This window comes from Cavia porcellus, unplaced genomic scaffold (genome assembly GCF_034190915.1).
Source record: "Cavia porcellus strain 051 isolate PalLab524CR breed Dunkin Hartley unplaced genomic scaffold, mCavPor4.1 scaffold_14, whole genome shotgun sequence".
Classification (NCBI taxonomy): Eukaryota; Metazoa; Chordata; class Mammalia; order Rodentia; family Caviidae; genus Cavia; species Cavia porcellus.
The window spans coordinates 38,761,043-38,787,941 of NW_026947497.1; the positions used below are offsets into that span (position 1 = coordinate 38,761,043).

Sequence of the window (26,899 nt, forward strand, 5' to 3'; positions counted from 1 at the left end):
GGGTGTGGTGGCACACAGCTGTAATCTCAGTGACCAGGGAGGCTGAGGCAGAAGCATCACAGGTTGAAGAGCAGCCTGGGCAACTTAGAGAGAAACTGTCTCAAAATAAAATTTAAAATCAAAAGAGGGCCGAGGTGTAATTCAGTGACAGTGTTTGCCTATCATGCAAAAGGCCCCAGGTTCAACCCCAAGCATTACACAAAAAGAAAAAGAAAAAGCCCATAAACACAGGCTGTGTTGGGCGCATAGTGAGCTGTTAGGTTTAACTGGGGAACAGGGCACAGCATGGGGTATGGACCCTGACAATTTCAGGGAGTAGAGAGGGGACCCAACTCAGATTATAAAAGGTTTTGGGTGCTATGATGAAACTTTTAGTAAAACTTTCCTCAGCATTTACAAGACCTGCAAAAATACATACTGACCAAATAGGTACTTGATACATACCAGTATGATGTCTACATGTGTTTGTCTGCCCACTCTTTACATTCTCACTGTCAAATATTCCATCTTCCTAGAAAATGTTCTTTGCCGAAAGCCTGGTAGCTGTCTTGGCCTCCTCCATCTTCTTTCTAGCCCAGCTACTTCCCTGCCTCTGAGCAGGGCATGTCTGGCATTTCAGCTATCAGAATCCCACATCCCAGGGATATGAATCCGACCCTGAGGTCAGCAAATGCCATGAGAAAAGGCACAACACAGAAAAGGCTCCCTGACTTCCCCACCATCCTTTCCAAATAGTAGCTAACTTGCCTGAGTTACAGGTGGCAAATTTCCTCTTATTTGCTTGACGGAAAGTACTTAAAAGAAAGAAAAAAGGACACAGTTCTAACTGTCCATTTAGGAGCTGGGGAATACAAGCTCAATAGGACATGCTTCCCTGGTAAGTGCAAGGTCCTTGATTCCTGGTATCCCCAAGATGCACACACACACAAAAAAAATACCAGCTATGCGTCTTTTTTAAATATCTGAGCACTTCCTGGAGTCAAACTCATGCCGTGTTACTGTTGGACATGACTTTTTAGGTATTTTGAGAGGTTTTTTTGTTTGCTTTGTTTTTGTTACATTTTGCTGGGTTTGGTTGGTTTGGTTTAGCTTTTTTTGGCCCTGAACTTCACAGTGAATGGGACCTGTGAGATCTGTCTCCGGTTTGACAATTGTGAAAAATACCCATTCGCACAAAGCTGGATACAATATGCCTGAGGAGGCTGAAGCATTCTGAGTCCACCCCTTCCTGCCTCCCTAGAGCCTACTCTGCACTTCAGAGACATGGAGTATCACGTTGAGGAAAGCGTTGGCTACCTGGAGGTGTATGTCTGGAGAAGAGGCGCTGACCTTTCCCAAGCATCATCCGTTACTGTGCGCTCCAGAAAGGCAGAACAGACTCCAGCAGAAGGTGAGGGGCATGGAAAATCATCTTCTCAAGACACATGTCTTGGGTCTAGACTGCCCAGTGCAAGCATGCCTAGTCTCTGCAGGCTCTGGTTTAAAGTTTCTCTACCTGAGCACACAGATGCTTTGAATATCATACTAGTCAGCTTTTCCATTGCTGGAATAAAAATACCTGGCTCCTCCACCTTTACAGGAGGAGAGGATTAGCTTGGCTCGCATTTCAGAGGTCTCAGTCCACGGTCCACAGGCTCCAAGGCAGCAACGTCATGGCAGAAAGGTACAGTGGAGCCAAGCCGCTTAGTTCATGGCAGCTGGGATATAAAGCAGACAGGAAAAGCCAGACAGGAAGGGAGTCAGGGATCAGATACAGTCTCCGAAGCCACCTTTCCATGACCCACCCAGACACACTCAGAAGTGTCATGCAGGCATCTCTCAAGCCAATCAAGTTGGCAATCAAGATCAACAGTGATACATACCCAACAGCGCTTGCTGTACATAGAATATTCAGGCAGCAGCCTTTATGATTCATTCATGACCCTCTTGATAGTCTTAGGCTCAGATTAATTTCCCAATGTTCAGGATATTTGCAGGTACTGTTGCTGCTCATAAACAATAAGTCAAATGAAAGAGTTCCACAATGGGCAAATCCAACTCCTAGAGAAATCTGGTCATTTGTTAGACTTGTAAAGGGGACGGAGGCCTTCACTTCTGACTCCTGGGCATTTTCTCTGCCTTTCAGCATCACATCCTCCTGTCCCAGTCATCTTTGTGTTTGCTGATACAGTAAGGAAGGCCTAGTGGCCCGTGAGGCTGATGGTTCTAACTACTGCTTCTTAGGTACCATAGCTCTTCACCGTTCTATTTTTACAACAAAAATAGAAACGGTGGGACCCCACAGGAAGAGAGAGACCTCTCCGCCTACATTAAGCTTACATTTCCTCATTTCCTGCTTGGTCTTTTTGGTGTCCCGAAATGGACAGCCAGCGTAGCTCAGGTCCAAAACTCAGAGGGATATTTTAAGATAAAAGCAAAATTCCAGGAAATAGAACCTAGTAATCTAAAACTGTGCACTGGCTGATGTGGTATAAGGAGAATCAGGTGCATATTTATCTATGAAAATGTGACTCCAGTTTCATTACATACCCAGAAACAGTTACAGGAAATAAAAACAGATATTTTGTTCACACACACAAGAACTGACACATTATAATGTTTCAGTGAACATACCACAGGATATTGTACATGAAACCAGTAATAATTCTTACTGGCTTTTGTTTTCTTTTTGTTAATTTTCAAGGAGGGTCATTTGTTATCCTATCATGTATCCATGGACACCAAAAGTGAACAGATCAATTGGTTCTTTGGAACTTTTGTTTGTAGTTGGAAAGAGAAATTTAAATTCATTTTGATAGCCTATTTGCATAAAAATGATGACAATATGCCCACTCTCAGGTAGGGATGGACAAATAGAAATATTATCCACACTTGGGGCATTGAGTCACTGATTTAATTAGGCATGATGAAGAGATAAGAATTTAGATTTGATACCCTGTAAAATCTAATAAAGATCTAACATTTGCTTAGGCTACTTAATAAACAATAATTTTGTGTATATATTTATAATTTATTATAATTTGCTACAGTAATAATCATAACTTCTAGGTTCTCAGTGCTCATCATTTGCCATAAACTGTACTGGCAACATGACTAGATTATCTATAATCTTCATAATGACCTAGTACTATAGCTAAAATTAATCCCATTTTACAGTTGAAGAAACAGAGACTCAATAAAGTCATTTGTACAAATGAGAAAAGGATCAAGATTTGAGCCAAAGTGTATTAAATACAAAACTGTCTTTCCATTACTCTCTGCTTGAGCAATTTTTACTATAACCTCCTTTGGAATCTTGGTGGAAGTAACAGGAAAGGGATGGACCTGGCCTGAAAAGGATGGCTATAGACACAGAATGAGTGACAACATAGCTTTTGCTAGAATAAGGGAATTCCCCCCTTTCTGGTGTTTGAGACCACAAAATACAAATGATTCTGAGAGTTCTGAGTACAAAAGAGAATGCTGCAGAGTTAAGATCGCCCAATTCCTTCTGGAAAAGTAATGTTACAACAGTGTATCGTCATCTCACTAGTGTGTTTTCACTCCCTGCTAGCTGGAAGAGATTACATTGGCATCAGCAGAAAACTGGACTTTGCCCCAGGTGTGCACATGCCGACGGTCCAAGTGATCATCCTTGAAGACCAGGAACAGCCCATCCTGGAGGGCCCGGAGAGGTTTGAATTACTTCTCCAGATGCCTGTAGGTGCAGTGCTTGGAGAACCAAGGAGAACCACTGTTATCATCCACGATACCACCACTGACTGAAAGGAGAGTGCTTCTAGTTCCTTGGAGTGAGAGAACTAAGAGAGAAACAAGCAACCAAAATGTGTCTCTTAACTCTACTATTTCTAGAGCTCAGTAACTCTGGGAAGGCAATGAAAGTGCATTCATTGTCTTTGGTGTGATATTCTGGTGATATGTGCAAATGTCATTTATGTAACTGCATGGATTTAGAAATATATACATATACAATGAAAGGATTGAGCCTGTAAAAAGTGGAACCATATTCTTGTTATCCTTTTTTACTTTCTTTTACTTTGTTTCTAAGGCCAGTGAAACCCACTGTCATTAATTAAATCTATAGCTGAAAACAAAAGTGATGCTTACTCTTCACTGATTGATGGGAGACATAAAGCTTCTTACACACAAACATGAGCACACGCACAGAGGTCAATTCTGTTTTGGTTTTTGGGTCATTTAATGAGACTGCCCTTATTGAAATGTACAGAAAGGTGCAAGCTCTATTTTGCCAATTATTCAATTTCCCTCCACAAGCTTTTTCCCCCTTCTTTAGTTTTTTCACCCTTTGGGAAAAAGCATAACAAACTGTAAAGTGATAAAACACAAATAGCAAAAATGAGAAACAAAAGTCGAAGATTTGCATAGTTTCCAAAGTGCCCAGTTGGTTCTTAACTAGCTTTTAATACACAATATTTATACCAATTTGTATCACGTAAATATTACTAATGTAACATAAATGAAGGCTCACAAATTATAAAACACATCTTTGTGCTCCCATCACCCTTCAGTTATTTCTTATGCACACCTTTTTAAAATTTGTATTTCAGTCCTGACTTAACATTTTCAAGCCAACATGAGAGTTAAAGGAACCCATTTCAAAAATGTTTGCCCTTCGCAGCTTGAGACCATTCTCATAAGTGAAATAAATCAATCTCGCATGTGTGAATACCGAATAGTTTCCCTAATGTAATGATTCAAATATATAAAAGTATGTGGTAATCATGATTCCCCATTATGTGGCCTTGAAGCCTTATAAAATTTTCACTTATTAATTGAAATGGCTTTATTCTGGGCTGTTTGATATGGAAATATTTGAAGCTATAGTATATGAAGTTATATTCAAATATTTCAAGGAAAAAGACAGACACTATGGTAACTACTATTAAGTTGGGTTATTTGGTGGTGGAGCACTAGGTTGCTGAAACAGTCATGCTTTGACCTGTATTGTTATGCTGTTATGTCCTCTTTTATCTCAATCTCTCCTTTATTCATTAAAAAAATTATTTAGCTATTTATTATGATTTTTTAATTAAGGGAAAAAATTTTTTAAAATTAGCAGGATATATTATAGTAACTTTTTTGATTTCCTATTAACTTGATTTGAAGTTCTGTAATACTCCCACTATCTTGTTTTGACTGATTAGACTCTGTTCCGTTCTGTATGATAGCATGAAGTTTGAGGGTATAGGCAACTACTTTGAAGGCAATAAGATTCACCATGATGCCCATTCTGGTTTGACTATTATCTCCTTTGGAAGTCCTGTAATGTTTACAATGTTTAGGTTTTATTGGTCTTGTTCTCTACTGTTTTGTTCAACTTTATAATACCTAATGAGATAGACAATTCTTTTTAAGGAAGCAAGAGGCATTATGGTAACCATTGTTGACAACCTTGTACTCTGTTCTTACATCATGTGCTATGTCTATCCTTGGTTTTAACTGACAGCTTTGTTTTGCCATATTTGACTTTATTCTCTTCCAAAAAAAAAGTAATAAGAACTAAGGAGTAATAAAACCCAAAATGTGTAAATTTTGTTGTAAAGAAGAGAGGGAAAAAAAAGTGCTCTGAAGAATACAACTGCAAGTGTGTTTAGGGGTGTTAAATAGATGACCATATTAATGTTTTTGGTTGGATCATTGAACACAACTGTTTACAGTCTCACTGTTTGAATGTCCACTTTGTATGCTTTGATACTGTGACTTGAGCAACTATCTCTAAGATGATAATGTGTAATCTATTAACTGGTGATTTCTTACTGGGTTTTTGTTTTTTGTTTTTTTTTTTTTTTTTTTTTTTTTTGTAGTTCTGTATTACTTATACCCTTACACTGCTTTGTTTTGTTTTGTTTTTTCTCTTTTTCCTTTTAAATAAAATTTTTTTAAAAAAAGTTTGCCCTTAAAAAAAAAAATGTTTGCCCAAAAATACTGAGATGGGAAAAGAAGACCCCTGACTGGGAGGTAATCTGCACGGTTAGGTTGGGAGGTCCCCATCTCCCTCCAGCCAGTGCTTTGCTGCACTGCTAGATTTCAGTTTTCACAACAAGAGAAAAGATTCTTCTAAGCTGCCTCATAACACATAACCTCCCTTATTGCTCTGTGAAATGAGAAACTTGGGCTCAACTTCTAAGATCCCTTCCAGTTCTGATTCCTGCATGAGGCCTTATCCACATACTCTCTTTCCAGTGCGCCCTATGACCAGGGTCAAAACACATCTCAATTACCTTCAGTGAATGTTTGTTTCATCTTTTTAAACAGGTTACAAAAGTTGAGATACTACAAAAACATTTGAAAAGAGTATACATGAGTCAGGATAACTCCCAGCTATACCAAACATGCCTCCTACACACCTAGTCAGACTGTCATGAGGCTCCCAAGTGCCGTGTGCCCTGAGGACTGTCACACAATGAGCCCCATGGGAGAAGCCACAGAGGATTCTGTTTTGCATCTGGTGATCCCACTGTCAGTGTTTTTTAGCAAACCACTCTCTTTCTCTCACAGTGTATTTTTGCTAGAGCCGACAGTTAGATGAACAAGGTATTTAGACACATATCTTGTTTTTTGGGAACATTACAAACAGTGCTTTCTATTCATTCACTCTGTTCCATCCCTGCTTTCTTCCTAGTAATACATGCTAAAGATGAAAAATGAATGTTTCTAGGCTTCTAGCATAAGACCTAGTGTATTCTAAACATAGCCTTTAGTGTATTCTATAGTTGCATAATGAAGCTGGCCCAATGGTCTGAAGGAGTAATTCCAAGAATGAAATTCCATACTTTGGAAAGTTGGGTTCACTTCTCATTCCTTACATACGCTTCCTTTTTGCTAACACTTTTATAGAAAATTAAAAATATTAATGCTTTAACTTTCTACATGAGTTGGAAAACAACAGACATGTACAAGATGTCCCAAGATTTTGTTGCTACTGAGCGAGCTCTAAAATGGAAAGATGTTGTACATTTTATTCCAGTCCCCAGGGAGTGATATAAGGAGTCCACTTTCAGGGTTAATGACAATGACCAGGAATTAATAGGAGTCGTTTACCTGAGCAGAGATACCAGCTGGGTTCATCGGCACACTGTTCTGCTCAAATTCCACTCACAATGATGAACTACGAGACACCCCGAATTCTGATGACTCCCCAGCTGGCTGCCAGTTCAGGCTTCTAAAGCTTGTTTGACACCAAAGCACCAGAATGTTGCTACTTCTAATCTTATTTATAATAATGATCACAGGAATCTAAATGCCCAGCTTTCAGGAAATATATTATCCCTTAATAAAACAGTATGAATTCTAGATTGTCAATGATCAGGTAAGCTATCATAGTCCTAAAAGCAAGTGCTTAGAAAAGCTAACACATTTCCATTAAGAGTAATTAGATTATGGGCCATTTTCTTCCAAATTTACTCTGGATTTATGTTGGTAAATACATGTGCTCAATGGCACACAATTGCAATTTGCCCAAGTAAGGAAATTAGGCTATAAGGACATCACTACTCTATTATCACAGCTGCCACAGAAAGTCATCGGGATTGTTAATCTCTACTTTAGAAAAACTGAACAGTGTAACGCTATCACCAAGGCATATACACTAGAAGAAAAAAAGTAAGCAGAATTTAGAAGCCAGGTGTCAGGAGGTGTGATTCTAAGTATGAGATGGAGACAAAGGAAAAACAGAGAATCTATAGGCACAGTGGGCTAAATAGTGGCTCCCAAAGACTTCAAGTCTGGAAATCTGTGAATTTTGCCATATAGGAGATAAAAGCATTTTGTAAACGTGACTAAGACTCTGGAGATGGGAAGCTGAGGATTCTAGCTGAGCTCTAATCACAAGTGTCCTTAAGAGGGAGTCTGATGGAGTTTCCACATAGCGGAAGGGGCTGTATGACCTTGACAGTAGAATTATAGTGATGGAACCACTCTAACATCTTCCTCCATTTGAAGCTTCTTCTAGCATTGGGTCTTCAACAACATCCAGGAGCCAGATGATAAGAAACTCGTCATTAGAGCTGTGTCACACCCAAGGAACAGGAAACAGTGGTCAGAGGAGATGAGTCCTTGGCCATGCAAGACAGTTTTGTGACATAATGCTGCAATGTGACATAATGTTGTACAGCGTTGTGTGACACAATCCAAATGACTGCAAATAATCCCGAGAGTCTTGAGTACAGATCATCTTTATCATTATAAAATCAGGGTGTGGGGTGCCAGGGGGAGGTCTGCTCCTTCTTTTCTGAGTCAGACTAGAAGCTCACAGTTGTCTCAGAATCTTCAGCAACAAGGAGTCTGAGAAGCCACTCAACTTCCAAGGCAGAAACATTCTTGGTTCATGTTCCAGGGACCTGTTACCCGCCCAAGCACTCTGCTGCAAGGGCAAGAGGAAGACATGGTACATCCTTGGATGCCTTCCTTGTCCATGGGAATGGTACGAACTCTCTCAGCAAACTACACATGGACCATCTCTGCAAAACAGAACATACCTGACAAATTAGGCATCTGAGGAGGAAGGATAAGGCCACCAAAACCTGCTAAAAGTCTTCAGTGTAAGGCTGTAGTCACTGCTCAAACTTACTAGCTGTAGAAACAATTTAATATCACCTCTTGGACAGCAAGTATACAGTGTCTAACAAATTCTAATATGGACCTATCCTTTATTCCAGAGACTGCATCTATGGAGCAAAGGAGACACAGGTTCAGAACAATAAATAAATTTCTACCATAATTAATGTGAAACACACAGGGTTTCTTGTTTTTGGCATTTTGATAATTAACCAACATCCAGCTTCTTTTTCTTATTTTAAAATTCTCAGGCCAGGTGTAGTGGTGCACATCTGTAATCCCAGCACTCAGGAGGCTGAGGCAGGAGGATCATAGCAAGTTCAAGGCCAGCCTGGGCTACAAAGTGAGTTTAAGACCAGTGTGAACTGCATAGCAAAGGTGACTCAAAAGGACAAGAAAAAAAGTCTCCAACTCTAAAGTAAAAATAGAATACTAGCTCATAAAGGGCCCCTGGATGTCCCAAATTTCTTGTATTATATTATTTTCACTGACGTGTCTCAGCAAAGTATAAATCCTAAAATTGAGGCCCTGCCCTATTCATCAATATTTCACACTTTCATTTTCCAACTTGTACCCTACATAAACTGTTCTCTTAAGAATACACACACAGGGCACACGGAGTGTTCAGTCTACAGCCAGTATCAACTATGCTGTAAAAGTCCTGAATGAAAAATCTTTTAATGTCTCAGATGATGTGACTTTTACACTGAATATTGTAATTCTGAGAAGCTGGGATTTTAATCTTACAATTTTGAGAGATGAAGTAATGAGAGAAGAACTGTAACTGAATTCTTTCAATTTATTTTCCAATAAAAGGGCTGCTACGCTTTCCAGTGAAATGTTTTCTTCTATGTATAATTAAAAACTACCACTAAGTCACCCAAACTTTATGTCTCTAAGGAGGTGCGATAAAGTTTGCTTTATTGACAAACTGCAGTTTAATCATTGATCGTCTATTTAAAGAACACATCTGACACATTTTTAAAACCAGCCTCGTTCTCCTCCTGCCCCACGCTCTGTGTTCTCAGTCACTGAGTGAGCACACTGCAGACAGAGGGCTCAGAGGAGCAACTGACCCCTGGAAACTGCTGACCCACAACAACCTAAATTTAGACTTACATAGCTCTAGGGACTCATCTCAAAGGCGCACAAAAGTGCCATTTATAAAGAAACGACGTTCTTTCCAAGATTACCTACCCTGATCGCTCCAGATTTAGGATTTTCCAAGAAGGCCAAACGGACAAAGAGGATTTTCAAAGGAAAAAGGTGCTTAAGAGTGAAGTTAGACCAGGAACCATGTTTGTCCCAGCCCCCAAATATGGTATTAAATGGACACCAACTCTGAATATTTCTTAAGGGGGAAAAAAACAAACAGGATTGAAAACGCCTCCATCTAAGTCCCCCAGCGATGCATCGGCAAGACAGCAAAGAAAGATGAAATTCACACAGCCATTTTCAGTGGCACGGTGGGTTTGACCCGGTTGCCAACACGCTCACAGGGCCAACCGCGCTCCCAAGGAAAGTGGGAACCAGCGAAGCTCTAAGTACCTGCTTCTGACTCCAAAGGACGAGACTGCAAGCGTGGCACCGGCACTTCCTAAGGTCCAGCTTGGGGGGGGGGGGACACCTGCCACTTGAGGTCGCTGCCCGCCCGCTCCGCTGGGGTCCCCACGGTCCCGCTCGGCTTGGCCCGGCGCCGCGCACACACTAACCCTTCGGCACCCTCCGGGCCCACCGCTCCAGCCTCGGTCCTCCGCACCCCTGACCCGGCCGGGCGGGGGCGCCTCCCCTCGGCCTGGGTGCGCGGGCCCGCGGGGCTGGCAGCGGCAGGCAGCCGCCGCTCACTCGGGACGATTCCCGCGTGACGCTGCCTGGGCTTACCGAGCTCTCAACCTCACCGCCGCCCGCGCTGGGACGCGGGGACGAGGGGAGCGGCCGCCACCGTGCTTCCCCGCTGCAGAGAGGGGCTCAGGAACCCGCCTGGTTCTGCTGGGGCGTTTAAGGGAGGCGGGAGGGCCGCGGAGGGCCAGTGCTAGGCTGCTGACCCGGACCGTGCGCTGGCTTCGGGGCACATCCGGAGCGCAGGGACACGGAGGATGCACGCACATTCCAGCGCTGTAAGCAGGTGGCTGCAATCCCGGGCTCCAGGCTTTCCGCGGTGCCTGGAGAGCTTTACCCCCATTCACAAGAGAGGACCTGCTGGAAAACCCAGGGGCCTTGAGACGGTGAACCAGGGGTGGTGGTGCACGTTTGTGATCCCAGCACTTGGGAAGCTGAGGCAGGACAATCACCAGGAGTTCAAGGCCAGCCTGGGCTACAAAGTGAATTCAAGCCAAACTAAATCACATAGTGAAACCTTGTCTCAAAAATACCAAATAATAATAATAATATAATAATAACAAAGTAGCTTGCGATAACCCTATGATAGGTGTACTCATGATGTGTGTGACAGGCGTAGAGGGTGATAATGAGACGGCCTGACTGCCAAAACGTACTTCCTCTGTGAACCCCTTTGAGAAACTTATTAAAAAAATATTTTTTACCATAAAGAAAAATTATTTGTCCCCCCACCACCCCTCTCTCCCAGGATTAGCCAGTGTTATTTACGCACTCCTACAAGAGGAGCTCCTGCTATTCATGGCATAAAAGACAAAACCTGGGGTGTTCTTAGGTCACTTCCTGCTGAATGTCTTGGGGCCTCTGCCCCAGCTAGTGACAGTGGAGAAAAGGAAACTTCAGCAGGGGAGTGAGACCAGTCCCTGGTCATGGTCCAAGGCCCGCCAAGTTTTCTGTGGGTCCTCCTCTTACCCCATGGCTTTTTCTAACAAAGTAAGCAGAAGTTAAGTCCTGATCCGGCCACCCTTCCACAGTGTCCTGCACCCACAGCTGCTGCCCAGGGCTGGGGTTCTGGTCCTGGCTCTTCTCTGCTGCTTGCTCGCTGTGACCCTGTTTCCACGCAGCTGGACTCTCCCCTACTCACCATGGGAAGACCAGGACCAGGCCCATAGACCCTCCCTCCTCACCCACTCCAGTCGGGCAGGCTGTGGCTCCAGCCGGCCTCGCTACGAAGTCAACCTCCTGCCCACTCCTCCAGGTCCTCTGGCTCCCAGGGGTGGTGAGCAGCCAGGGGCACCCAGCTCCACGCCCTCCTGGGGTCAGTAGAGACCCCTTCTCCCAGGCTTTGGCATCTCCTGCTTTCCACGCAACCCCTGGCGAGCTCTCCAGAAGCCCAATGGCCCTGGATACCGGTGCTCTCTGTGCAGAGCCATCTGCAGAGCATCCTGGTTGCTCTGCCTGCTGAGTGCCCCTCCAGAGATGCCAGGGTCACGCTGTGGGGACGCATTGCAAGCCCAGCAGGTGGGCAGAAAGGAAGTTTCACTCCAAAGTGAAAGATGGTACTAACTTGGCGGCTTTTTATACAAATATTTTCCACTAGTACATATTTGTCATGCACATTGATCACACTCATCATAGGGAACTTGTACCTGCACATAAACCAATAAACCTGTATTTCCCCCCATTCTCCTTTCAACTTTTCCTCCTCTCCCATTTACAAAAGCTTTGTTTCCATTCTTTTCATTCTTTTCCTCTCTCTCTCCTTCTCTCTCTGAATCTGTTTCTGTCTGTCTGTCTCTCTGTCTCTGAATCTCTCTCTTTCTCTCTCTCCCCTCCTTTCAGCTCTCCCCTTTGTCTTCCATTGGAACATGTTCTTCCTACTTTTTCTCCTGCCTAGGAGTCCTAGGAGGGTGCCCCTTGCACTCCCCAAACCAAAGCTGGGATCCTGAAGGAGGCAAATCAAATAGGAATGGAGATGGCCACGCTGCCCTCTACACGCCCTGTGGCTGCCCAGTCCCTCAGATAGGAGATCTCGAAGCAAGCCTCTTGCTTTCCGCATCCCAACATGTGGCTTCAAGGAGGCAATGGGAAAACTTTCCTCCAGGGGAACTCTAGAATCCAGGGTGTGTTTTCCTTTCCATCCTGAGCCTCAGGAAATGTTTGCCTATGCTGGCCCCTGAAGGTCTATCCTTTAAAGAAATGCAAAGGTTTCCACATTAGGCAAGATTTTTGTCATGATAAACTACCCGATCTAAATACAAGCCCCCACCTCCCTAGACAGAGAAAGCTCAGAGAACTTATCAGACATACTGTGTACACCTAGATCGTTCCCACTAAAGTCTTGGTGTTTTGACTCTGAATCTTTTTGTTTCTTATACTCTATCAAGAAGCTGCTATGGTCTGGATAAATTCCTCCCCTCCCCTGCCAAGCTTCATAGGTTGTGATGCTGTTTGGAGGTGGTACCATCTTTCAGAGGTGAGGGTGGAGGTGGAGTTAGGTCACTGAAAGATGTGCCCTGGAAGGGGATTGAATTCACTTTCCTGTGTCTGGGACACCATTCTAACACTGGTAACTCAAGGAAGGACAAGTTGAATTTGGCTCATGGTTTCAGGATACTCAGTCCATGAGATGCTGGTTTCAAGGTGGAAACCCCAGGGCAGAAGGGCTTTGTGGAGGTGCTTAGGTCACGGTGACCAAGAAGAGGAGCAAGGGGACAGCACAGGAAAGGAAGGGTCAGGGGCCAAGCTCATCCCTCCTGACTCACTTACACGCAGACACAGGAGTGTGCTTTACTAAGGGCCTTCAAGCCAGCCAGGCTGACAGTGACACTTAGCCATCACAGGGATGCTAAGACCTCTCTCTTCAGTTCATTCTCACCTGACTGCCATGATATGAGCAGCTCCTCAGCCACTTTCGCAGCTCTGATGCTCTGCTTTATCACAGGCCCAAAGGTGTAAACTCTCTGAAACCCTGAGCCTATGTAAACCTTTTTCCTTAGTAAATTGATGGTCTTCGGTATTTTATCATTGTGGCAGAAAACAGACTAACATAGATCTAAACACTTATCAATGGTATTGTCTTTAAAATAACGCAAATTTTAAGAATGACTAACAACACTGAATTTTTCTTCATCTGGTTAAAAGTGGTTTAAATCAAAATATTGATCCATTTAAATTACATAGTTATTGCTTGAAGTACTCTCTATATTTATAATTTATACCATAATTCATCATTTTGTTTATAATTTTGGATTTTACATGTAAATAGTGAATATTATTGTGATTTTCAAAAATGCTTTGAGTCTAATTATTTGCATTGTATGAGAAGGGTAAGGTGAAGAAGTTTACATAGGCTGAATTTTTCTTACCACAATAGATAACTGGATCTTCAAAGACATTTGCTAAATTTATAAACACAACTCACAACATACAGTTCTGTCACAGAAGAATGGTGTTTAAACCACTATATTTGATTCTCTTTCTCACATTACCACACCTTCTCTAAATAACATTTTACAAGTTTCCGAAACATTACGTATTACCAACATTACACTTCAAAAATCTTACTTTTAAGTTTTGTTCTTAATGGGTAATGATGAGTAATGGATACACACATGCTGGTACACACACATTTCCCTCTTTTATACAAAGAGGGAAAAAGAAAAACAATAACTTGTAAATATGCTGTAAAAATCTGGTTTTTTTTTACTGTATTTACTGATAGCAAAAATTTTATTGTATTAGTTTTGCTAGAATTCTGTTAATATTTTAAAAATTAAGCAAAAACATTTAAGTCTGGCCCTTTTTTGTAAGTATAAGAGAGAAAAAGAATTGAGGTAAGAAGGATTTTTATCTAAAACCATGCATTTTTGTAAACTTTGCCTTTTAAAAATGGGTTATTGCTAGAATTTTTCTCCCTTTTTACTCCAACAATTTAAGTGAAATCTTTGGTATTTTCCTTCTATTCAGTTGTCACACTGTGTTATCCTGTCTTTGCTGCTCTACGCTGATTGATGAAATCTGTACTGAAGTACATACTCCTTGATATCTTCTTAAATAATAAATTATATGATTAAAGCAAAAAGCCTATCTTTTATTTTGTGGATAAAATGGGGTAATTTCCATGAAAATGACAGCACGAAATACGATTTGAGGTATCACTCCCATGGAAAACAAACGTTTGTGACTGGAAGGGAGTCTCTGGTACAGTATCTGCCTCCTATGTGCAAGACTCTGGCTTCAAATCCAGCACCACAAAAACAAACAAAATATTTGAAGTGATCATAATCACTCTCTGAGAATTATTTTATAGACTGTATATAAATTAACTCTCCAAAAATAAATCTCACATTTATATACACAAAAATGTCTTAAATAGCAATTTATACCCAGTACTGACAAGTAAAACAATATTATATTAAGAAATTATTGTTATAACTGTAAAGTGAGTTAATGATCTAGCATTAACTGAACTTGAACTAAATTAACATCCAACAAAATTAATTGAGCAGTTAATACTTTAATGTAATATTTGTCATGCTATTGATAAAAGTTGTAGTGGAAGACTATTATCAAATGGTCCCCAAATAGCTTCTTGATAAAATAAACCTGGGTTCACTGAATATAACAGTAAAACTGGTAACAACTGGGAGGAGGCTTGGAAGTATTTGTTCAAATCTTTTGCCTGTCTTTAAATTGGATTGTTTGTTTACCTGTTGGGTTTTCAGCGTTCTATGTGTTTTTTCAATGTGAGTCTTGCATTGATTATAGAAGTTACAAAAATTTTCTCCTAATCTATGGTGTATTGTCATCTTCTTAATAATATCCTTTGCAGTATGGAAGTGTTTCATTTTGATTAAATCTTTTCTACTCCTAGGTCTCCTGGTTTGCCGAGAATTTTCTTATGACTAAATGTTGAATTTTGTCAAAGATTTGTTCTGCCATAATTGGCATAATATGTAGTTCTTCTTCCTTGCAATCTTAAATTGAGGGATCATATTTTATGGTTTTAAAAATATTAAAACAGTCTAATATCTAGTAAACACCAGTTGGTATATATGTACAGTATTCTTTTTCTGTATGTCTGAACTCAATTTGCTGGTTTTTTGGTTGAGGAATTTTACATCTGATTTCATGAGAAATATTTGTTTATGGAGTGTCTTTTTGCATTGACTTTGGTTTTCAGAGTAGCATTGTCCTTATAAAATAAATTGGAATGTACCCCTTCTGATACTTTTCTAAAATATAATATGTATAATTGGTATTATTTCTCCTGTAAATGTGTACACTGAATTTACATTTGACAACATCTGGATATGAAAAACTTTCTTTGAAAGTTTTAAACTATTAATTCAATTTACTTAGTACATATACAGCTATTCAGATGACAGATTTCATCTTGAGTGAGTTCTGGTAGTTTGCAACTTTGGATATATGGTCTATTGAATTTTTAAGTTGATGAATTTATATGCATGTGATTGTAATATTCACTTAGTATCCTTTTAATGTCTGTAATGTGTGTCTTAATAGCTTCTTTTTCATTCTAATATTTATAGCTTGTATCTTTTGTCAGTTTTATTAACAGCTTATCAGTTTATCAGTTTTGCTACATTTTTTAAGTATTTTAAATTTCTTTCTAACTTTAATGTTTTTAACTTTACTTTTTAAGTGTATCCTAATTTTTTCTTTTGCTTACTTTGAGTTTATTTGGTCCTTATTTTTAGATATTATTATGATAGCTTAGATTTTTAATGTAAGGTCTTTATTATAAGATTTAGACTTAACTCTATAAAATTTTCTCTAAATAGTGCATTATCTGCATTTCACAAATGTTGATACATCATATTTTCTACCCATTCAAAGGAATTTCTCATTTTTTTGAGGCTTCCTTTGTTCCCCATGGTTTATCGAGAAGTGTGCTGTTTAATTTCCAAGTGTTTGAGGGTTTTCAGTTATCTTTCTGTTACTGGTTTCTAATATGAGTCTACTTTGGCAAAAGAACTTACATTTTTGTTATTTGGGGTTTTTTTTTTCCAATTTTTAATTTTCTTTTCTAAAAACTTTATTTTTTTCTATTAGTGTATATTTGTCATATATACTGATCACATTGATCATAGCGAATTTGTCCTTATACATAACATATTCCAGTTCTTTTTTGTCCCATTCACCTCCCCTCCCTTCAGCCATTCTTCCCCTCTGCATTTACACAGGCTTTGTTTCCATTTTCCCTTCTATTGTCTTTTTTTCTCTTTTTCTCTTTCTTCCTTTCTCCCTCTCACTTCCCACTTCCCTTCCCCTCTGAGCATGCTCTTCCTACTTCCCAACATCTACTCCCCATTATGTTCATTTACCCTTTGGTTCCTCACACAAGAGAAACAACATAAGGCCAGCGATTTAGCTCAGTGGTGTAAGCGCCTGCCTGGCAGCACGAGGCTGTGAGTTCAATCCCTGGAGAGAGAGAGAGAGAGAGAGAGAGAGAGAGAGAGAGAGAGAGAGAGAGAGAGACCTGTATGTGAGATGCACTTTCAGGACTGCTCTCTCTTCTAGGTGAATTGAACATTTATCACTACATAATCGCTTCCTTGATCTCTGATTTGTTCTTATGCTGCTCTTGAGTTTGACAATTTTACTGGTAGTTCAATATAGTCTAGTTTAATACATTTACTAGTAGACATTTCCTTTGACTACTGTTTGCATTCTGTATCTTTTATATCTATTATTCATAATCTAAACCATATACTTCAACTACATATGGATATCAATAGTGGTTATCTTAGCTACTTTTCACATTGCTGAACAAAATGCCCAACACGCAATGTTAAAAGGGGAAAAAGTTAAACTCATAGTTTGTAGAGGTTTCAGTTCATAGTTGACCAGCTCCAAGGCAGACTGGCACCTGGCAGAGGGACATCACAGAGGAGAACAGTTCATGGCACTCACAAGATAGCAAAAGCAACAAGAACCTTAACAGTGTGTTTCTGCCCCTTTTATGCTTTATCTATAGGGATTAGTGCTGTGCCAAACCAATCAGTGGACGAATTTAGTAATCACACACCTCAATCCCAGCACTGCATCATGAATCAATCAGACACTATAGATCCAGCCATCTCTGAAAAAGCCCCACCTATGACCACTTGAGGCTGTGGGGGGACATCTAAACACAAGCCTTAACAGTGGTTATAACTTTTTTCTGGGCATCTCTCATGGGTATATTTTGAACACTAATATTTAATGTACTATCATAATGCTTTGGATTATGTCTACCATTATTATTCTTTATTCAGTCTACTTTTTGTTTCTGTTTCTATTTTCACTGAATATTTGACCTCTCATTATTTAATATGTGAAAATTTCAGTAAATATTAGGTTATCAGAAGTTTAAAAATGTGATGCAGATTTGGTTTAGTGAATTAATTTTGGATTAAAACTTTAGATAACGTTTTCTTAAAATATTTGCATTTTAAAGTAAAGAAATACTGTTTTACTGCTGCATCATATCTTTATGTGAAAGTAAATCAATAGGTCTTCCTTTGTAAAACATTAAAAGATAAAAATGTAACCAGGAAGTCTTTAGATTTGAAGTGTTCCGTGAAGAAATGTTAAATAAGTGCAAATAACTCACAAACAGTTGTCAAATCTATTAAAATAAGAAAAGAGAAAAAACTAAAACTGAAATATATCCTATTCTTTATAAACTTTAAGGCACAAGATAATGAAATAAAACATTATATTTACTTATGTACTTATTAAGGAGTACAAGTTCTGAAAGAAAAAAGAACAAATAAGTTTAATACTCTTAGACAATTAATTTTGACATCTAATGTGAATTGATTATTTAAATCAAGTGAAAGATAATAAAATAGAAATTATAAAAAATGTTTTTTAATTGTATAAAAACAGATTTTTTGGTCTCACTTTTTTAACACTTTCTTAAATCTGCCACATACTTGCTTTTGGTATTTAATTTTTATTGAAAATGTTGTATTATTTCAAAATTTGAAATAATACATTTTCTTATAAGAATTTCTATGTTTAGGATTCTTAAATCATATCTAAAATATAGTTACTATATTTTAAGTAGGATTCTATTTGTTCCATTAATTTATATAACTGGGTGCATCCTTAGTATTAAAATGAAAATGAACAAATAAGATTCAGTTAAATTTTCATTTTATAGTAAATAATGTAAAATGCCTATACCAAATAATAAGCATGATAGTAGGATGTAAGTATGCTTCAGTTTTTTCTTTTTTTTTTTTTTTTTTTTTTTTTTTTGTCTTTTTCCTTTTTATCGGTACCAGGGATCGAACTCACGACTGCCTGCTTTCAAGGCAGGCGCTTATGCCGCTGAGCTAAACCCCCAGCCCCTTCAGTTTTTTCTTGTCCTTGAGTCTGTAGCGGTCACTTTAATCAAATGAATACTTGTGTCTTAAATGTTGGTACTCATTTATACAGAAGCCAACACAAGTGATTCAATGATGGAAATACTTGATTCATTCCCTAACCTGCTATTAGTAGGCTATAAATTCCATTTGTCAGGCTCATATTTTTGATAAACAATGAGTAAGATAACGATTGCTGTGATAGCAAAAAGCAAAACCTTTGTAAAAGGAAGTTTAAATAAGACTTCAGCATCACTTACATAGTGGTTCTTGTTCAACAGGCTCTTGTGTGATTAGAATGTATGTACTGTACTCTGTGCTTCTTATGCTTGCTGGGAAAGATGAATTCTTTGAAACTTATAAATGCTCAGAATAGTAAGTGCAGCATCAAGAGCAAGTCCTCTCTGAGCTTCTCATCAGTTATTCCAAGTACCTACAATTTTTCTTCTTATTTTGGCCAAAAACGAGTAAAAATCTTAATATTTTACAGAATAATTGAAAAAGAACAGTGATCAAATAAGCATATGAAGAGTAGATATACTTATTAGCAATCAAAAACCATTATGATGCAAATGATTGCAAAAATAAAACAAAATGTACAGGGTGAAGCCAATCTTGACAAACTTATGGAGAAACACATTACTTATGGCAGCATAAACTATAGAGCCAGTCACAAAGCAACAGGTTGTACAAACTACCCAGCAATCCCACCTCTGGTAACACATGTGACATTTCAGTTTTTCTGGAGTAGGAGAAAACTGGAACTAATCAAGGTTCACCACTCAGGGAATGGATGTGCAAGCCACGTGGATTACTATGCAACAGGTATGTACTGTAAGAAACAGTAAATAAATGAACATAAAACCTGTTGAGAGTTTTAAAATCTAGTTTTGAGAAGAAAAATGTAGAAATAGAAACAGGCTTGCCACGATAGCACAAAAGTAAATTTAAAGCAGATACAAGCATGAGAAATACTAACTGCTTTACCTGGATATGTGTATATTTATAGGTATATTTTGAAAATATTAAAATGAAATCTCTTAGGGCTTGGGAGGAAGTTGAGGTAGGGATTTGGAATAAAGGAAAAGAATAAAATGAGACACTCGGTGAATCAACAATGCCACATTGTGAAGTTCGGAGAGACAAAAAGGATGCAAAGAAGAAAGAACAATGCAAGGAAGAAAGAGGGGAGTCTAGATGAACCACCGGGGAAAGAGAGTCAAGTTACGGCCTCAGTTTCAGCCGGTTTTCCGTGGTGGGCATAAATTATATTTAAAGAACGTCAGCCTGGGTGTACTAGAAACTTCAGAGACCAGAGGACAACAATCCTGAGATAAAATTCCTTTCGTTAGAACTTCATCTCTATGAGATTCACTTTTTCTTTCTTTTTACTTATTTATTTTTTGGTGCTAGAGATTGAATCGAGGGTTCTTGCCCTGCTACAACTCAGCTCCTCAGTATTCTTCTAAATAAAAAAGAGAAAAATACCACTTTGCCACTAGGCCAACAGGTACCAGACTTAGTAAGAGGTTGCCATTATGGATTTTTTTGATAAATTTGAAATTTAATTAACTGAGCTCAGGACCACTCATACACAGATCCCCTTGTTTCAGAGTCCAAACAAGTGGTCCCGAACCGGAAAGTTACAGAGCTTTTTTTTTTTTTGAAGGTATTAAAATACAACAGAACAAGATAGAACAAAACCAATTGATCGAGATAATGCAGTGAAATTGGTACAGAACTTCACAGCAGGTTGCCGGGACAACAGTAATAGGTGCCATAGTATATCTTGTCATCTTCACAATAGTTGTCCTTTCAATCAAGTAAGACAAAATCAAACCAAATACAGAACATTATAAAACAAAACATTATCAAAACAAAATACTGAATAGAGCAAAACAATCAGAACAAAACAAAACAGTGATAACAATATTTGCCTTCAAAGATAAGATAGAAAGAAATCCCCCATATTTGCTATATTGCATATGGTCAACCTCCCAAGAGATGCTGAGACCTCTGCCCCCAGTTGCTAATGAGGGAGTGGGGTAGGGGGTGGAGTATTTGATTCTCAGCTCACACACCTTCGATTCATGGGAGATGCTGACTGGTTCTCTTCCTGGCTCATCTGCTGTTTGCTCAGGCCATAGCTGCTTACCAGGAAGGAAGGCAGGTTGCTTTCTCACTCAGTGCCCTAAGTTCCAACATGCCACATCTCAGGAGATGCTGACTTGTTCTCTTCTTGGCTGCTATTATGGATTTGTATAACTTATGTGCATATATGTTATTTGACTCATTAATGTTGTCTGTCTGGAAAAAATTTGCTCAAAACTTTTACTTGAAGTTGAGATATCTGAGGCTGACTTTATTACAAGTATATTTATACAAATTATGTCATTGCTTAGTAGCCAATTTGATGATAAATTCCTTAAGTTTGAAGAATATGATGTGCAAAAAGCTTGACCTAACAAAAAATCTATTGTTTACCTATGAGTCTCATCACTGAAAAAATCACTAAAAACCAAACATTCAAAGTCAAGCTAACTATAAATTTTATTAATTTTGTAAAGTACATTTCTGTAGCTATTATAGCATCTTCTGGCTGGAGAAAACAAACATCAAAAAGGCATTAGTATTTTGAGTGCCTCTATTGAGTAAATTGCATGAGGTTGAAGACAGAAAATATTTACAACAGAATACACCGAAAAGATGTTTTATGAGATAATAACTTTATTTTCAGTCTGATTCACTGAGAATTTTTATAGTCAGCTTTTAGTTTCTGCTTCTGAAAGTAACCAGAGGGAATATTATATTTGTCTTTCCTAAATAGTAACCACTACTATTCAATTTAAATTCTCCCAGGAAGAGACTCATCAAAATCCATGTTCATTCTCACCAGTACTCCAGTTTTGCAGGTAAGCCAGATCTGGGCTGCTGTCACAAAGCACTGCTGACCACCTGCTTACACACAGGGGTCGTTGCTTTCTCACAGCGCTGGATGCTGGAGGTCGGACATCAAGGCACCAGCAGACTTAGGGAGTGCTGCTGGCTGGGTCCTCCTAGGCGGCGTCTCCTGTGCGCCCTCATGAGGTGGAGGGGCCTGCGGTCTGAGAGCACTCACCCCAGTGACCACATGTCCACCAGCCCTCATGATCTGATCACCTCTAAAGGCCCCAGTTGTCTCATGCCACTCCTCTGGGGGCTGGACCCCAGCAAAGTCATTTTGTGCCAAGGAACACACACGTCCTGATAACAGCAAGGCTAACTTTGTCCTCGGAATGACAGGGCCATGTTCTGTCTCCAGCTTTTGTGACTGAGAAAACAGTCCTGGGCAGAGAGGTGACAAAAGGAAAATGAACTCTTCCCACCCACAGCGAGCTGGTGACAGAGATGGCACGGGATACCGAAAAACAGGGCTCCCAAAGAGCAAGGAGAGACTAAACAAGAGCTACGTTTCCTTTTATTTCTTTTTTTTCCACGTAATTTATGTTATGTGTAATCTGTAACTGTATCAGGTCCTCTCAATGATTCCGCAAAGCGTGGAAGTCCTCAGGCATGTTACCAGGGCACAGGATCCACAGAGCTGCGGGGTTTCGAACTGGAAAGAATATTGGGCTGGCTCTTATGCTTCCATTACAGTGCCACTACGTAGAGATCAAAGGGAGTTTTTGCAAGAGAAAAATCTTGTATTTAGCTTTTATCTAACTTGCTACTTTCCAATTATCAAGGTAGAGAATTATTTTTGGGAGCCACAACATTACTATTTAAAATTATGGAAGGAATGATGGGGAAAAGCTACACAGCTGATCTATGTTTATGAATACATTAGGCACTGTGGAACTGTGGGACTCAAAGTTGCATAAGCCACTATGAAGAGACAGAAAATTAATAAAATTAAAAGATGTCAAAAGGGCTAAAGACAAAAAGGTCTAGGGTGACTCTCAGCTTTATGATTATAAAATTCCGAGAGTAATGTAACTGACTAAAAGCAAAACAAAAGCTAAATAATAAGCCCTAGGTGCTGAGATATCACGTTTTATTTTGTTTTGTTTTCTTTTGTTTTGTTCTATCACTCTGTAGCTTAGCTAGTCTTAACCTCACCATTAGTTTACACTGGCCAAGAATTCTCTGTGATCCGCCTGCCTCAGCCTCTGGAGTGCTGGATTATAGGCATGTGCCGCCACACCCAGCAACAGTTATAATTTTAAAACACACAAGGGCTAATAGGTTCCCTGAGGTAAGATCTTTTAATGATTTCTGATACATCTTTCTTTCATCAGTTTTGAGGAACCAAATCTTATATTTTTTAATAGCTGGCACATTTGTTACTCAAAAATATATCCTTCACATAGGGATAGGACTTTTAATATCTCAAGATTCCTTCAAAACTGCGTTTTATTCTCATTTATTCCTTATAAATTTGTATACAAAGCATTAGCAATTTAAAATATTTCACTAAATATATCGAGAACTCAAAGAGGCAATGAATCAAAAGAGTAACAACACACGGAGCACAACCAGCCAAGAGAAAGCTCGGTCTGGAATCCGGGTGGAAGGACTTACAAACCCCTTCTTTGTGCCCTTGCTAATAATTTTTGCAGAAACATGAGTACAGTCAGTAGTGCACACGTAAATGTTGAACATCTGACTCAGTGTTTGGGAGATGCAGAGCCCTGATTTTGCCTATTGCCCATTTGCATGGTGTAAATGCTCCTACCATCCTTGACTATGCTGCTAGCTCAGAGTCACTGAATGCTGGCTTGGGAAGCAGTCACACAGCAGCACTGCAGACCGGGAGGAGCTGGCTCCCCCACATCCCTCAGCCTTCATGGTAACAGCTATCAGATGCTGGCCCCAAGGTCTCTTCAGATGAAGTCAGGTATTTAGAGTACTCATTGTGGCTTTGGTTTAGAATGATGCTCCTGGGTTCCGCGGCAGGATTTTTGAAAGGTGATTGGATCTGGGGGGCATGGGGCTCATCAGTGCTTTGATCTGCTTGCAGATGTGTGGATGAAACTACTTTTAGGAGCAGGACGTGGTCACAAGGGGCAGGACACTGAGGCTAACTGGGAAGGCGACATCTCTCCCTCTCACCGTGCCCTGGCCACCACGATGTGGGTAGCTTTTGTCCCCTGTGCTGATTCTGCCACTAACTGACTGTTGGCTCAACCATGAGTCAATGGAAACCTCTCCTACTTTAAGCTGCCAGTGTTGGATGTGGAGTCTGAGGGAGGAGACAGTAACCGAGGCAGTTCGGTTCTCTAATATGTGCCCAAACTGCAAGCCCAAATCCATGCATTTATCACAGTGTCAACACTGCAATTTATCCTAAATTCTGAGGTCTTAGCTCAGAAAAAACAACCATTTTCTGATGCTCAGCTGCTGGACAGGCTCTGCATGCCTGCGGAGCACAGACGAATAGGTTCACCATTGCCTGAGGCCTTTCCAGTGCTCCTCAGAGCAGAGGCCAGGGGTTTTGATGGCCCAGCCCCTCTCTGAGAGTGGGGACGCCAATCCTCCAGTGCCACAAGAGACACATCAGGTGTCTGACATGGAGCAGGGCCTAAGGGGTGGCTTGATGTAACTGCATGTCCAGCGTCCACTACTGCATATAAAGCAGAAAGTCTTCTCTTGATTCTCCTTGGGTTTTCCCTTAGGTGTCTTGGGTGTGTTTAAAGCACTGCCACTTTCAACAGCTATAATCTTGGCATTTCTTTTTTCACCCTCATCTGGATGCCGATTGAACACAGAAAAGGCTGTGTTCAGCAACTGGAATCTGAGGGCCCACATAAAATTTTTTATCATCTGTGCCAAATATCTGGAGCTGACTGATAAATGAAATAATGTCCCATCAGCATCTGTCCCTCCAGGGAAGATGAGTCTTGTATGTTTACAAAAGACTTTTACAAGTGGGTTAGGAAGCCGGCTGGATTTTCCCTTTGCCCTGTGTGACTCCTCTTACCTTATCATAGTTAGCAGATTCCTTAGTGCATCTTTTCAGTCCCAAGATAAGAGCAGCTGTCTTGTTAGACATCAATCCAGTCCACCACTAGTATTATAGTCCTGGTTTGGTTTTGTCTGAGAGAGAACAGCCTCTCTGGGGTTCCCTTTCTTTCTCATACTCTATTATTAATCTGCATAGGTCTTAGCCTCTTCATCTGGGTACAGCAAAGGTGGTGAACTTGAAAACCTTGCTATGACAAGTCAAAGTGTGGGTTAAAGTTTGAAACCTATCTGCAAACATACTAGGATCTTGTTAAAGTTGGCCTAGCCTTTCTTTGTATTGCTGTATATCTACACTAAAAAGGGGGGCCTAGATTTGAATAGTGCACCCACGTCCTGGGACCTCTCAGGGGCAGAATGAGCTGTGAGTTAGGAGAGTAAGAAGTACTACTCCAAGTACATCCTTGGGGCCTAGCACTATCTGATGGGCCTGAGGAAGGGGTGGGTGGGGAATGCTAGGTTCCTCTGAGGTGTTGGGCTGTGGTTGAGTTTCTGAGTCACCTGAGGGGAAGAGCACTGTTTTACTAGCCTGAAAATTGTAAGGAAGAGGTTGAGGAGACTTTCCCCAGTGGTTGTTTCCACTAAACAAGTGGGAGAGACCTGTAACCCTCTGAGAGAAGGCAGGAATCTAAGAACAGGGTCATCAGGGATATCCTCTTCTACCGCAAGGGCCATTTTAAGTACCAGTTTCTGGACTTTTCCAGAGACCAAGAGCCACAAAAGCTTAAACATAAGGGGTGCACTCCACCTTCTATGCTTTTTGTTGGAACAATTTAACTAAAAATTAGTATTGTAATTTAAACCACCATCCTACACCTATCTCTCGCCATTCCCTAGTTCACGATGGATCCAAGCCATGTTGTGAGGGTGGATACAGTTAAGTAGTTCCTTTTCCAGACTGGTGGGCCAGTCGTTCCCAGTGTTGAAGCATGTAGTCTAGTGATGAGGTTGGTAAGATCTATGGGGTGCTATGTATGGTGTTGCCATAGCACAGCTTGAGGTCTGCAGAAACAGAGAGAACTGGACCTGGGGTCCCTCAGAGGGCATCCCCTGCAGGAGGAGGCAGACCAGCTGAACTCCCAAGGCATCCCCTGTGAGACTCAAGCACTAGACAGTCATCTCTACCTGAAGCTGGGGTACCACAATGCCTTCTTAGAAGAACAGAGCCCGCCTGGGGTCTCTCTCACCTTAGGACTCTCCATACTGTGGTTCACTAACTCCTAAGGGAGAAGTGTGAGGCCCCCGAGGGGCTCTAACCTTAGCCACTTGAGAAACAGTTAGTGTTTCTCAACATCAGAAAAAGAAAACCCTCTTAAAAGATCAGAGTGGAGTCCCCTCCTGGGAAGTAATATCTCTTACACTTATCCCACTGCCACTTTGATAAGAGGTAGAAATCAAAGTAACTGAGTTTTGAGACAAGGAGGGGACCTGAGTCCCACATGTCTTGTGAAAGCAGCAAATTTAGCTCTTCTCCATAAAGGCGAGAAAGCTGAAAGGATGCGTGATTCCCTCAGCACTTTTCCTGCCCCCAAGCCACAGTCCACATCCACTGACAACACGTACAGAAACACAATACCAACTTTTTCGTCAAACTCCTTCCTCATCACTTCAAACTGTAAGATCAATAAATACGGTGGCCAAAGGAATCTGCAGCAACTTCTCACACTATTGTTATCCCTATTTTGGTAGCCTTTCAGCGTCTCCCCTCCAACTCTGCAAAGCGGAAACCACCTGGATGCTTTAGGACCCTAGTGATCAGCCCCGTCCCTTGTTACTCAGGAGAAGCTGTGGGATCCTTAGAAGCAAAGTACTGACTTACAACTTGAGTGTGACCCTAGATACAGTAAATAGACACAAGTGAGAAAAATAGGTTTGAAGACCTAGAGCCCCCAGAGAGGAAACGAACCACATACCTCAGCTGCTTGAACAACTGTCATACATAGTGCGTACCTGCACGAGTTGGGAGAAATTAGAAGCACCAGTCAACCAGGACTCGCTGAAGCCACAGGAATAACAGGAAGCAAACTAGCAGCATTGCAAACAGATTGATCAGGGGAACAAAGCAGATTCAGAGCAATGAAAGGAATAGATTAAAAGGCAAACCA

The 26,899-nt window shown here is 40.4% G+C and overlaps 1 protein-coding gene across 1 annotated transcript in view; it reads left to right on the top strand.

Annotated features, from left to right (window-relative positions):
• Frem3 (FRAS1 related extracellular matrix 3) overlaps positions 1-4,497 on the top strand; it is a 63,490-nt gene extending 58,993 nt beyond the window's left edge. Inside the window, 2 exon segments of the mRNA XM_013160078.3 lie at positions 1,241-1,390; positions 3,554-4,497. Coding sequence (XP_013015532.2) covers positions 1,241-1,390; positions 3,554-3,795 — 392 coding nt within the window. The 3' untranslated portion in view covers positions 3,796-4,497.
• Positions 4,498-26,899: the final 22,402 nt, after the last annotated feature.